We start from the raw sequence: 14,599 nt of genomic DNA on the forward strand, positions 1-14,599 counted from the left end.
GAATTTTATTCACAACTGCGGTGATGTTCCCATTTTTTCTCGTCAGATTTTTTTTCCTCTGGCGCTAGCAAAAAGTAGTTTTTCTGCCGTGGCTTCACCTTGGAATGCCTTATTCAGAACGCAGAGCCGTTAAAGCCACATCTAACCACATAGTTCTCCTACACGGGTTCAGCCAGCCTTCATCCAACAGCTGCTTGGCTTCTTTGTGGATTATATGTGGCTCTTACATACAGACTAGAGAGTGTTGATCTTCAGTCTTGCTCAGAGGATGTAGCGCGTATGCAGGATGGGGCTTCCTCTATCGCTGGCGCCACCTCAGGCGTTGCGGAGCGCTCCTGCCTCCACCATCGCAACCCATCATCCGTTAGAATTGCACATCACTGCGCCGTCTGGTGTGATGAGGGGGACGTGAGCGGCACATCACCAGCGGACATGACTAACCAGCCCTTCCCTCCGCACCCCCCACAGCCTCACCGCATCCTGCAGGCCCTGAGGAGGTACGTCCGCGCCGAGAACAAGGACCGCCAGCACACCATCCGCCACTACCAGCACGTGCTGGCCGTGGACCCTGAGAAAGCAGCCCAGATGAAGTCCCAGGTCGGTGGCGTTCACACACAATTCCGTTCAGAGCGTCGAGCAGCCGCCCTGATCCAAAAGACAACCACTCCACTCGAGCGGGTCTGTCGGTTGCGGTGGAGCCGGAGGTGCTTCGTCGTCCTCGTCGTCGGGGGAAAAAAAACTCTCCTAAAGAGCAAGGAACAGCCGAGTCCGACGGGGTGCTACGGCTCGTTTTTGTATCGCTCCAAACAGACGTGCGGCGGGCGAGGAAGTGGGGGGTGGCTCAGAGGAAATCAACTCAGAGTAGAGAAGGGGGAGAAGGACTCGATCCAAGGGGCCAAGGAATCACAACCAAACAGGAAATACAATATCAGTTCAATTCAAATCAAACTAAGCAGAGGTGCAGCGCGGCGCGGTGGGGTTTCCATTGGGAGCGCGGTGGTGTGGATACCTGTAGGAGAGGGAACGCCCCCGCCCGAGCTCCGTGCGTGGCAGCCGTCCAGGAGAGTTGGCAGCAGGTTGGGTGGGACAGGAGCTTCTTAATACTCCTGAGTGCTGCTTCTGTTTGCGCCCTGCTCGTGTAACTCCGCCGTCCTCCAGACACAGCCGCCGATTTCGCCTGAAACATCACGGCTGCGCTTCTTTTAAAAAAATATATTATTATTATTTTTTTAAGTTGAATCCTCGGCCTCAAAATCATTTTCATTTGACCCTGTTGTGACACGATTGGTATTGAAGAATTTTCTATTCATATATATTCCAGTAAAGACACCAGTACAAAGGGTTCAATAATAACATAAGCACTCACAAAGCTGATCCAGAGACAACATCCAGAGCTGATCCAAACCTCTACAAGAGTGAGAGGCGTCATTTGTACATCCAATATGAGAAGGTGGTTGGGCACAGTGTACTCCTTCTCATGGACCAAAGTGCTTGCCATGCCATGTTTCCAGTTTTTTTCTGGTCAAGTAAAAACTCCCAGAAAAAAAAAAAACACTTTGATGAAAAGCCCCCAATGGTCTCCACCGTGTCGTTTCACTGAATTAACGAATCAAATTCTCCCGGTAAAAGCCAGCACCTGTTGTTTATTATATGAAATTGTATAGTTAGTATAGAGTGTATAAGACCCTCCTCTGCGGTGAAAACACTCGCAAATGTGCGCACACGCCCTTTTAGTGCCGAGTCAGCCGCTTAATGATTTCACTCCTTTACTTCAGTTTTGTTTTTTGTTTTTTTTCAGACAGCCGAGAGAATAATGGCACATCAGCCTGCTCCGCTCTGCCCTCGTTCCAAATGTGTAGGAGGTAGAAAGAGATTGTGTTTCTCTGAGCTGAAGCCCAAGAGAAACACGCCGGCTTGTTTGACAGCCGGGGGGGGGGGGTGTTTTCGTTCGCCGACGCCGCAGATGAAGATTGCAGGGGTCTGGTGTAATTCCGGATGGCGACCCCCACGCGCCGGGCGCCGTCGGCTTGACGCTCCCCCTGCGGAGACCGCCGCTGTTTTTTGTGCTTTTTTTTTTTTGTTGTTTTTTTTTGTTTCCCTCTCCCACCGTTTACGTTGGGTCGTTCCACCGCTTACAACACTCTGGACCAAACAACAAGACTTTGTGTGTGTGTGTGTGGGGGGGGGGTTTGGCGGAGGTTGAAAGTCCGGGTTCAGAAAGGGAAGTACCGCTCCGGGATTTTGTGTAAACCCTCTGGATTTGCTAAATTGCGTCGAGCCAGAGGTTCAAATAATAAGTCAAATCAGAAGGAGCAAAACAATGGCAGGACTTTTACTTTCTGACCCCCCCCCCCCCTCGTGCTACTTGGATGGATTTTGGGAATGAAAAGGCGTCGATGCCTTTCTACTCAGCGCTTGCGTATAGTTTTGTCGTTGCGCTTGTTTGCGTGTCCTCGTTCCTTTGCCTGTCTTCTCCTTCCCCTCGGTCGAGGGGGCCCAAATCCAGTTCTCGGTGTTTACAAGTCTCGGCTGTTTGTGCGGTTGGCACGCGGCCGAAAAGTCTGTCGGGAGAGATTCCGTTGGAAATGCCGCGGTTCGCCGCCTCGTGAAGCCACGCCGCTCGGGTTCCCAGCATCAAGGCTCTCCCGCGCTCTCCCTCTCTTTACACATTCCCGGCGCCCCTCCCGTCTAGCCGAGGTGTGGATAAGAGAGGCAGCCAAATCTCTTTCCCAACGCTGTAATTTTCATAATGACTTTGTGAAACATCATAAAGAAGGTTTGGCGGCGGGGGCAGGATGGGGAGCACTTATTACTGCCATCTGTTGGTGGATGTGATGCACTACATGCAGGTGAAGGACTGGAAATACACTGGATCACACTTTTTAGTCACACTGTCTGTTCATGAAAACCAACAGCATGCTTTGCACTGTATTTATTGTCACATCTGAATATAATCATTTCTAAAGGTATGTATAATAACACGTATATAATAATATATATATATAATAAACGCCGGTGGTGTCATTATTCCATAGCCATTACACTGTCATAAACGTTTCACATTTCATGATGATAATTTAAAGCTAAAAAGTTGTCTATTGTCCCTCTAACTGGTATAATAAACTACAGTTTTCAGTCCCTACGGTTTCAGAAAAGGTTAGGCAATAATGTGAAAAGATTTATAAATAATTGCCGTTATACTGTACATAACTATTATTTAGATAATGGTATTATATGAAAACATATTGCATAAGTAAAGTATTCACATAGAACAAACAAACAAATTACCTATTTTCTCAAATATACCCTGGGCTGATAACAGGTACTTTTTTAAAATTAATCCTATTACGTAATCCTAATACCATGAGTAGAGCGCACAGAGTGTCACATTTTACGATTAAGAAAAAAGTAATTTAATCCATGAGCGAGACACCGCGCGGTTTATTTCCCACCGTCACTGAGGTTCAACCTTGACTCAACGCGGCGAGTTTCAACTTGTTTTCCGTCGCCTGTCGAGTCACGTAGGATTCCCCCTTCACGTCTGAAAAGAATCCACCTTCAACACAGAGGGCTGTGAAATGGATATTATCATGTCGTGTTTCATCGTAGTTATTAGTTCCGATTGCCGACAAGTGTTTGCTGCCGAGCGTGTTGTTAGCCGCTCAGGGGTTTATTTCGTCCTGGCACGTGAACCGTGGGTTCTCGACCCCGTTGGCCGAAATTTCAACCCGCCACCGTGTGCCAACCCCTCCCCAAACAAACAAGCCTTTGATTCCTTTTAACTTGGGTTTGTATGGAAGTCGATATTCAAATGACCCGCCTGTGACTCATGGAACATTATATGTTGACATGCTGCGTTGAAATGCGGGCGGACTCCAGCAGGACATGGAGGGTATACACACAAGAGGCCGACGCCCTTCTGGCTGCGCACCTTGATCTCAATGAGGAAATCAGAAATAACGGAGCGCTGCAACCGTAAACGTGCCCCCGCCTCCACGACCCCGGACTGAACCCGGATGCCTCCGCCCTCAACTCCACTATCCCTAGGTTCAAGTCAGTTAATGTTTTGTGGTGTCGCGTTCAAAGCTAATTCCTTTGCAGGCGCTTTTGAATGTTTGGAGAACCCCCCGTGCACGTACAGGAAGTGGGTACAGCGCGTACAGGAAGAGGTTGTATTTGCTTTGCGTCCGCAGCGCCAAAGGCAAAACTCTGTGATGAACTGAGGTGGATTACCTGTCAACAAATGCAGGATCTCTGCATCGGCCTGGGCTCCCTGCACCTTTCAAATACTGATCTCTTCCTCAAATCAGCAAAGCTAGGGCTGCGATCTCGTGAAAATAATGTGTCTGGGTATTCTGGGATGGCGGCCTGCTCTCTGCCAAAGGCCAGGCACGCGTTCCGATGGTGATAAATCCCCCCCCCCCGCGATTCCGATGTACCTCATTGAAATGAATATATATATATAAAAATTATTCTATGTATTTATAAATTCTGTAAATGTAATACTATTTAAATACGAATTTCCTGATCACATTTTTATTTATTATTTCGACTCTCTCACTCAAGTTAGATAAGAAGGTTTGCACTTAAAATGTCCAGAAGTTTACTTTATTTTAGTCTGGCTACACACAATTTTTGGCTTTGAAGGCCGTCTTCGGTGTGCTGCAATTATTTTACGTAATTATTCTTATTGTATAAAAGTGACTTGAAAATGCACTTGAACGATTTGTTTGCCGCTATTGAACCTGTTTTTTTTTTTTTTTTGACTGACTGTGAGCCTTGTCGTCTGTCCCTGCAGGTGATGACCCACCTGCGTGTGATTGATGAGCGGATGAACCAGAGTCTGTCTCTGCTCTACAAAGTGCCCTACGTCGCCGAGGAAATTCAGGATGAAATCGGTGAGTCATCCCCCTGGCGCGGCGGAGGAGGAGGCGCGGGAGGTGGGGACGCTGACGGACCGCGCGCGCATCTGCTCGCCCAAAGAAGCCGCTCAGCTACGTCGATGTCAATTAGAGCCATTCCAAAAAGATGGGAAAACGGCACTCCTGAATAAATGCCTCGACCGCTGTGTTTTACACGTTTCGTGAAGTGGAAAGGGGAGAGTGACGGAGCTCAGTGGAAGATGTGGTTCTGAGTGCACATTGCGTCGCCTCCGTCTTAGTTTTAGTTTGATGCTTTTTCCTGCCTTTTTAGAACCGTCGTTTGCAATGGGCGACTGACTCCAATTCAGGGCGACAGTCTGTGTGTGTCTGTGTGTGTCTGTGTGTGTGTGTGTGTGTGTGTGTGTGTGTGTTGTGTGTCAGCAGGAGTCCATGTGTGTGTGGGCGACGACGTGCATTAAGGGTGTTTGTGCATGAGCAAGAATGTGTTTGATATTAGAAATTCAGTGTTAATGAGTGTGTGTGTGTGTGTCTGTGTGTGTGGGGGGTGTGAAGGAGTGTCATCCCACCAGCCCGCCGCGGTGCAATTAAAGCCAGAACGTTTTGCGCCACGGCGCTCGGCCACTTCCGCCTCCCGCAGCACCAGCGGTCCGTGGGAGAAGCCGTTCCTCTCCTTTTATTACTCCTTTCTCTTCCCCCCTTCCTTCCCCGGGCTCGGCGGTCGTGAAGCGAACCCCCGCGCGCGGCGCAGACCAGGGTGGAACGGCCGCGGTGACAGAACTGGGTCACGGCATTCGCTCTGCTGCACGTCGGGAGCGGGAGATGATTCACGTTCATTCATTGCAGATTCAGTTTTAGGAATCCCGTTGACGCGTTTGCAGAAACGGGCGCGGACGGCCCCGGAGCCCCGCGTCGACCACTGTGGCGCGAGGCGGGGATCTGAGGCAGGGATTGAACTCTGGTCTCTGGCGCCGCGCCCTCTGTCACTGCGTTCCCGCCCTTCTCCCGGCGCGGGGGAACCGCGTCACCTGCCTTTTCAGCCGTTTTGCACGGTGGAAGTGTCGGGTGTGTGCCGAGGACAGGAGCAGACTGCTCCGTCGATTAGATTCAATCCGTTTAATCTATTTGTGCCCGTCCTGAATCTTTTGTTCTGCTGTTTAATTATGCGGGGGTTTTTTTGGGGGGTTTTTTTGTAAGGGGGCTAAATTGCTGTGCTATATTTAAAGTTGTGCTTTCCCAGGTTGTCTCGCCGAGATCAAAAGCTCTTTTCCGAGAGAGTCGTGAGGGAACCTTCCGCATCTGAAAATCACAAACATTGCAGCTCAGACACACGTACTTCCCCGCTACGCCAGAAACACTGGTTGAAACAATAACAAGTGTTTCAGCTTTAAAAAATCATCCAGGGGAATGAACGACTCGAACTTCCAGAGTCTTTGTTCTGCACTTTGTTTTCATGTGAAATGAAAAGCGTTTGTTTTTTTTTGTTTTTTTTCCCCGGGTGTGGAAATGGAACGATCAAAGTGTGTCGTCGTTGTCGTCGTTGTCGTTGTTGTTGCCGCTGCAGACGAGCTGCTGCAGGAGCAGAAGGCCGACATGGACCAGTTCCTCTCCTCCATCTCCGAGTCGCAGCCGGACGTCACGGTGTCGTCCGAGGAGAGCGTGGAGGTCCCCGCCTCGGAGGGGAAGCCCTACCGGCCCTTCCAGGTCAACTCCCTGGGCTCCCGTCCAGAACCTGAGGGTGAGTGGCCCCCGGCCCAGGCGCTCCGTGTGCACCGCTGTGAGGGGGAGGGGTGTGTGTTGGGGTCTGTGGGCCTGGCAGGCGTGGAAGTGGTTTAGAGTCGGGGAGGGTCGGTCCGATCAAAGTGAGCTGTGGAGGCCTGGATTTGTGCTTATCTGAGGCTGCACGGGTCCCTGCGGTCCAGCCTTCAGCGGAATACTGGGAAACTTTAAATACAAACTCACCAAGCCTTGGCTTTGGTCCCTTGCTGGAGAGGGGGAAAAAAAAAAAAATGAAAAGGGCAAAAAAGGCGTTTGAGGATATGCCCCTCAGTGAGTTCCTCTTCCCTTTTAGAAGTTTTTGCCAAACAAAAGATTAAAAAGCGTCGGCCAAGAACAAAGGTGGAGGGATGGAGCTTTTCCAAGGTAAACGAAAAAAGAGTAATTACAAGCTGATTCCTGAAGCAATCGTGTGATGTCACCGCCAAGACCCGGAGAAGGCTGCTTTTTGTTTTTTTTGTTTGTTTGTTTGTTTTTGGGGGGGGTTTTTTGACTCGTTTTAATGAACCTTTCCTTAAAGTTTACTCTAGACTGAGTTACGGACGCTGCCCGCCTCGACCCCTCGCTCAGTCGGTTAACACAGCTTGATTATTCTGCCTTTCCTCTGCTCACCTGAGTTATCCTCTCTCTCTCTCTCTCTCTCTCTCTCTCTCTCTCTCTCTCTCTCTCTCTCTCTCTCTCTCTCTCTTCTGCTCCTCTCTCCGTTCCGTGTCCTTTTTTTTCCCCCTTCTCTATTCCGTTGCTCATTTCCAATGCCAAGGCGATCTTTCAGAGTCCCCACGTGCCTTCAAGAAAGGTTGGTGCCTCTCTCTGTCTCTCTCTCTCTTCCTCTGCTACCCTTTTGTTCCTCTCGCTCGTTGTCTCACCCTCCACGCCGCCTTCATCCGCTGTTCCCGATGTCTCCCGCTCTCTCTCTCTCTCTCCCTCTCTCCCTCTCTCTCTCCCCCGTCTCTCTCTTCAACTCTGATGTGCTTTATTTGCAGCAGTCTCTTGCCAGACGATTTACCACGGTAGAACACAAACAAGCAAAATTGTTTTATCTATCTGTCTATCTGTCTGTCTAATTTTCTCCCTAGTTGGTGTAGTTGTAGCCCCCCTCCCTCATACACTTTGCTATTTTACCAGCAGTCTTTTTTTGGCATCCCTCCTTTCTCCCCCCAGTGATTACCTGCTTGGTGTGTAAGGCCCAGATTTTTTCCCCCTTTAAAAAGAAAAGACACGATCAGGTCTTTCCTGAGTAACTCTCAGGATCAACTGTTCCGTCATGAGTAGGGAAGACTGATCACTTTTAAAATGCAGCTGAGATGCGAGGATGCAGAGATTTTGTAACAAAAAAAAAAATAATAAAAAAAAAAAAAAAAGAGGAATGGAACAAATACTTAAAGGGGCAATAGACAACTTTTTTTGCTTTTACTTCTCATTGTGAAGTGAATGTTGAATAGACAGTGTAACGGCGACACAATGATGACACCATCGGCGTTTAGATTGGTTCCCTCTAAGCCTCCACGGTGGAGCAATTTACTCCATGTTACTCCACCCTTGAATGAAAAAAACGACTCATTGAAATCAGTTGAGAAAAGTAAACGTTATAGTGCTTTTTATCCAGAAGAAACGCAGCTCCCACGTTTGCTTGTGCTTTCAGCACACCCAAGCACACCCAAGATGGCGGACGAGGCTACTGACTTTTCTTTTTTTGTCGTTGATACTCCATATATTTGGACGGATCTGCAATAAAAACGAGAGAGTGGAAAATAATATAGAGGAAAGCAGACAGGAGTACGCAGCAGCTACACTCCGTGCACAAAGGTAAATAACTGCCACATGACAGACGTCATCGACACGCGACACGCCCACCCGCTCGCTGTGAACGCTCCGGACAGTCACCTGCTCCGTTCACACAGACCACTCAATCGGACATTACCCAGACTTTGTACTAGGGTAACGTCTGGGTAACGTCTGGGTAATGTCCGGATAATTTCAGGGTTTCAGTGCTCATGTGAAAGCAGCTTTAGTCAATGAGTTAGATGAGTCTATGATGGGAAATGAAATGAAACTAAAATTGTGACTATTTCAATTGACCTCTTCAGTGGACGTGCTTCTTTCTTCTCTCTTATTTCCAAAGTGGTGTTGATCATTTACACAGAGCGCTCTGAGGAAAACAAAGCGATCGGCTCGGCTTTGTGACAGTTATCACTTGGAACCGGGGGGGGGGGGGGGGTTGAAAAGTTGTTTATTGCCCCTTTCAGGAGAAATCACACTGAATCGATGGCAGAATTTTCTTATCTCCCTCCTGTTCCGTTCCCACAGTTCAGGGTGTCCCTCCGTCAGGTTTTAGGTCTGCTTTTGAGCCCCCACCAGCAGCTGAGCCGGCTGTTGTTCCTTATAGCGTTTTGTCAAACTGCTTTGCTTCATTATCCTCCGTCCTCCTTCACCTCTGTCCCTCCGCCTGCCTCTGTGTCCTCACCTGAAGGTGATGCCGTACCTGCACCGCTGTCTTTACCGGCGCGGTCCGTCCCTCCGGACCGGCGGCGCTGCCGATGTGGTTGCGCCATCGTTCTGCTCTGGGTTTGACCTTTGACCTCCCCGTGTGCTCCAGTAACACTGACACACTGCTTCGGAGGATCGCATATTTATCTTTATTCATTTTTTATCCTGACTACCCCATTTATGTGCATGTATATTACAAATGCTTAACATACTTCTTACTCAACATTTATTTAGAGACGTCCCACTGCACATGTGCATGAATAATATATGAGGAGGGCGATTGAAAGAAAATGACTGATCTTCTTCCACCAAACTGAAACGGGCCAATAACATATTAATCTTTACTTTCTGTAAAAAATATTTCTGGCCGTTATTAGTTGTTAATTAAATCAAACTCCCTCCACTCCACTAGACCCCCCCCCCCCACACACACACACACACACACACATTCCTGTTCCACTTGGAGATTCAGCAAAACGTGTGTTCTCTCCAGTTTCATGGTGTCTTTTCATTGTTAAACGTGCGTCTTATTTAGACCTCTCTCGCTTGCCCGGCTCCCCTGTCGCTGCCCAGCACGGAGCCTCTCCATGTGTGTGCCGTTGTTGTCGTACCGTTCAACCCAGCGCATCGAGGATGCCTTAAAACTGCCTTGAGTGAGAAGGTGGCCATTGTACTGGGTGTTACCGTGGCTGTCTGTACTGTACTGTACTGTACTGTACTGTACTGCTGTGTGATCCAGGACACATTTTGTGACGTGTTTGCCTCGTAAACACACGCTCCTTGTTGCTCTGCTAAATCCAATGGCAGTAACTGTCCTAATCTGTTCCTTCTGGCCTCCGCTGAGCCCGGCAGCAGACAGTGGGCTGATTCCAGACTCTGCTGCTTGCCTACATCATTCAGCGCCGTGCCCTAGTTCTCTCCCTCTGTCTCTATCTCTCTCTCCCTCTCTCTCTCTTCCTCTTTCTCTCTCTCTCCTCTTGATTTATTCATAGCATATCTGATGTGTGTATTAATAGATACTATGCCCATTTCAAAACCATCAGTCTTCCCAGCATGCATTTCTGACACTCTGGCCCAGTTATACTGTGCTCAGCTTGTCGGGTTCATACCTGATATTGAATTATCATTCAAAACATGCAGTCCAAGGTTTCTGTAGGAATTATTCAAAGACTGATGTTTGGTTGAAATTGGAGCTAACTGCAGGACATAAAATCGTTTTATGATGATTTTCTCGAGCGATACACAATTTATCTCCAAAACTGCTATATATGTTTTTATATCTGCTAGAAGTCAAAAATGGAAGGTGAATATTATGTCTTGTGACAAGGCTAACTAGAAGAAAGGGTGGTGTTGCCCCCAGTAGAGTGTGTGTGTGTGTGTGTGTGTGTGTGTGTGTGTGTGTGTGTGTGTGTGTGTGTGTGTGTGTGTGTGTGTGTGTGTGTGTGTGTGTGTGTGTGTGTGTGCGTGCTGTATGTCTCTCATTCCTAACCGCTCGTCCTTCACCCTCCGCAGGCTCGGGTATGTCCACCGTGGACGGACTGATCGGTGCCGAGGAGAGAATCATCAACAGCAAGGCCAAGATCAACAACAACGTGGTAAGAGCCCCTTCATCCCGTTGTCATGGCTCCCAGGCCTCATCCGCTCCGGTTTTCTTGCTCAGAAGCTTTTTTGGACTTTTGGATCCCGCTTCCTGCCAACTACAACTAAGAGCGGCACTGTTAAAGCAGGGGAAGGAATAAAAAAAAAAAAGCACATTCGCAAGTGTGTTGAGATACTTAATTTGATTCCTGGAAATTAATGCTTTACACCAAGGGGGTGGGTTGGCAATTTATTATTACGCAGACGGCGGCAGTTCTGCACGGGAACTTAATGAGCACATCCAGTCGTTAGTGTTAATTGGTACACAGCAGTGGAGACCGTTTGTTTTCAGTGCTTTCACGCGGCTCTCTTAAGTTCAGCTTTTCATGAGGTAAAGGATCCTGGGAGCCGTCGCATCATGGTCACCGCTGCCTCGCACCGTTTGGCCTTTCCCCCCCCAAACAAAAGCTTGTTCAGTCGGAGCTGACGGGCCGCTCGGCCGCTCACCACACGCTCTCCATCCACCACCCCATCCCGCTCCTGTGACGTGATGCCTGGCTGCGGAATCTGTGCACTGTCACGCATGCGGGTCTGCAAGAAACTGCAAGAACTGTGTTTGCGTTTGTGTGCGTGTTTGTGAGTCATGCTATTTATAAGTTGTTGTTTTTTGTAACGCACGCATGTTTCTTCTTGTCAATGCCGATTCTGAAGATGGAAATCTGAGCTGTGAAAGGTCCACAGGTCCTTTCACGTTATGAGGAAAAGGCAGCTTAAAATTTAATGTTGTCATTGTGAATTCCCATTCATCCTTCCTGAGCGGGAGGTTCCTCCGTCTCCTCAAACAGATGTTTTGATGAACACGCCCACATTCACCGTTCTCAGCGCCGCTCCAGATCGCCGGGGTGTCAGTAATGAGTTTCCGACAAGCTGAGAGAGAGAGAGAGAGAGAGAGAGAGAGAGAGAGAGAGAGAGAGAGAGAGAGAGAGAGAGAGAGAGAGAGAGAGAGAGAGAGAGAGAGAGAGAGAGAGAGAGAGAGAGAGAGAGAGAGAGAGAGAGAGAGAGAGAGAGACCGCAGAAATGAACGCGACAAACCTTTAACTTCCTGCAGAGAGAGGCCTGTGTTTCCCATGCATATCAAGCCTTTTGGTTTTAATTTAATTGACAGTGATAGAGAGACAGATGTAAAAAGAGAGACAGACAGTGACTGTGTGCAAACCCTTCTCTCTCCTCTCCCTGAGAAGGAACCTTCCGGTGTATCATTAGTCAGACATGATCCTCACTTAGCTGCACACTCCTACTCTTCTCTCAATCTGTCCATCTCCCTGTCTTTATTTCCTTCTCTATCTCTCTCTCTCTCACACACACACACACACACACGCGCACACTGCAGTGAGTGTAACCCGGGCTTCCCTGTCTGTGTTGACAGGTGATTGATGAGTCTCTGGATGTTAAAGAAGTGATTTACAGTGCAGAGCGCGTCCGCGTTATGCATGGTGATGAGCTGGTGAGTACAGCGGCCCCCTCTGCTGGGCCACCTGGGAACTGCAGCCAGCAGCCATTTGGCGGCGGAGGGGAGGGTGGGGTGGGGGTGGGGTTATGAAAGACGCAGAGAAACCCCCCCTTCCCAGTTGACACTATGGAGGACACACACCCTCTGAACAAGCCCCCCCCTCCCCCCCAACCCTAGAAGAACCACTTCTTTAAGTTATTTATTTGTTGTTGTTTTTCACTTTAAGACTGTTATATTACTGCATGGGTGCATGGGTTGTTGTGTGATTGTGAATGTGCACATTTTGAAAAAAATAAATAAATCAGTCGACGCGACGATCCATCGATCCATCGATCCATCGATCCACGCAAACCCCAGTTGGGTTTGCGTGTGGAAAAACCAGCGGGGGGGGGGGGCAAACCGGCGTACGATCATACATGTCCACATATGATCAGCCTGTGTCATATGTGTCGCACTACATCGTGAGAGAATCCTGACTGTGGTTGTTTGTCCGTGGGAGTGGGCCTCCCGTGCATGTCCGTCCACTCTGGGTCACCTCCGGTTTCTACTCGTCGCTCCGGCAAACAAATCACGGCGTCGACAAAAACACATTGTCCTCGTTTAGCTGCGCTGTCACCGAATAGTCTCTGAATTTACCTTTATCCGGGCGGCCCTCCGTCCGGGCCGCGCTCCGTCCGGGCCGCGCCGCCGACGCGAGAGCTCCGCTTCCAAGGCCCGCCGACCGAGCCGAAACGAGGTCCACCTGCCTGGGGGGATCAGGGAGATGAGGAAGTTAAATCTCCGCTCAATTAATTTGACACTAATCTGTTGTGGCGCCGATCTTCCCTTGTAAACAGATGCTTAGGAGGCGACGAGGAGGGATACTGGTGTCAATGTTTGTTTTTGTTTTCAGGACAACAGCGGGGGGGCTCGACACACTGTTTCCATGTAATAATGAAGTTAAAGTGTTAGCATAGTAATAAATAAATAAATGTACTGCAGGAACATGAAGTAACCGCACCACACACACACACACACACACACGTGTGTAGAAAGTCTTTATCATCAAGACTAAATGTAAATGTAATCAAAACAACCACAACCGTGTAAACGTGTAAGATAACACAAACCTGACTGTCGAGTGTCGGCATCGTGTGTGTTCCTGTCTGTCTGTCTGTCTGTCTGTCTGTCTGTCTGTCTGTCTGTCTGTCTGTCTGTCTGTCTGTCTGCGTCGGCGTTTCCTCACCGTCTCGCTCCCTGCTCCGCCTGTTAGGAGTCCTACCGCCCCCTGGGGGAAGACTTCAGCCTCGGCAGCAGCGCCCTGATTGGTCTGCTGGTGATCGCGGTCGCCATAGCAACTGTGATTGTGATCAGCCTGGTGCTGCTGAGGAAGAGGCCGTACGGCACCATCAGCCACGGCATCGTGGAGGTGAGCGGAGGCGGGGTCCGTCGTCACACTGTTTGAAAACAAATTAAAAAAAAAAAAAAAAACAGAGGCCGAATCGGCCGACGGAGGGAGGCGTTGGGAGAGTGCTACGGTGGAGCAACAGGTGTGGTCAAAACATTACATTACATTTAGTCATTGATCAGACGCTTTTATCCAAAGCGACTTACAATTATTCAAACACCGACGGACGCAGCCATCAGGAGCAATTAGGGGTTAAGTGTCTTGCTCAAGGACACTACAGCATGCTAGCAGGAGGAGCCTGGGATCCAACCAGCCTAACCAACCTTTAGATCACTAGACCACCAGCTCTACCTCCTGAGCCACCGTCCCCTATGTTGAAGCCCAGATAGGACATGGGGACAGCACGAAAATCAATTTGTTATTGACATTGACACAAAATCTGATATTGTGAGCGACTGTTTACAAAGGGTGATTAGTCGGGACGGCAGTGACGAGTGAGACGATTTGCTTTTCATTATCATTACATTAAATCATGTGATTAGAGGGTGGTCAGGTGGGAGAGGCAGACGCCCGTCTCACTCGCCGCCCGAGCTGCCGAGGAGGGTTGTTCGGATTAAGTCATCCGCCCTAATTGATGCGCCACGGCTGAGTGCTCCGGCGTCCTGGCGGCGGTGATGAGGTCACGCCTCACACCGGGTCGAGGCAGATTTACCCAAAATCTTATCTCTGTCATGTCGTGAATTGATAAACGTTTATTTTGTCGTTTACGCCGGATGTAAAGCACTTTGAATTGACCTTGTTTGTGAAATGCGACGCCCAAACAAACCTCGCCTCTCCTCCCGCGGCAGGTGGACCCCATGCTGACCCCGGAGGAGCGCCACCTCAGCAAGATGCAGAACCACGGCTACGAGAACCCCACCTACAAATACCTGGAGCAGATGCAGATCTAGCCCGAGCCTGCAGGGGGCGTCGTGGGCGGGG

General features: G+C 49.3%; 1 protein-coding gene across 2 annotated transcripts in view; it reads left to right on the forward strand.

The window, feature by feature from the left end:
* The window catches only part of aplp2 (amyloid beta (A4) precursor-like protein 2), a 68,800-nt gene extending 54,201 nt beyond the window's left edge, over positions 1-14,599 (forward strand). Inside the window, exons 11-17 of one of the 2 annotated variants that reach the window (XM_080006233.1) lie at positions 469-597; positions 4,799-4,898; positions 6,445-6,618; positions 10,656-10,738; positions 12,148-12,225; positions 13,484-13,639; positions 14,467-14,599. In XM_080006233.1, coding sequence (XP_079862359.1) covers positions 469-597; positions 4,799-4,898; positions 6,445-6,618; positions 10,656-10,738; positions 12,148-12,225; positions 13,484-13,639; positions 14,467-14,568 — 822 coding nt within the window. In that variant the 3' untranslated portion in view covers positions 14,569-14,599. The remainder of the gene's footprint in view (positions 1-468; positions 598-4,798; positions 4,899-6,444; positions 6,619-10,655; positions 10,739-12,147; positions 12,226-13,483; positions 13,640-14,466) is intronic. The other variant, XM_080006234.1, reaches the window with a different exon arrangement.

Source organism: Zeus faber, assembly GCF_960531495.2.
Source record: "Zeus faber genome assembly, chromosome: 9".
Taxonomy (NCBI): Eukaryota; Metazoa; Chordata; class Actinopteri; order Zeiformes; family Zeidae; genus Zeus; species Zeus faber.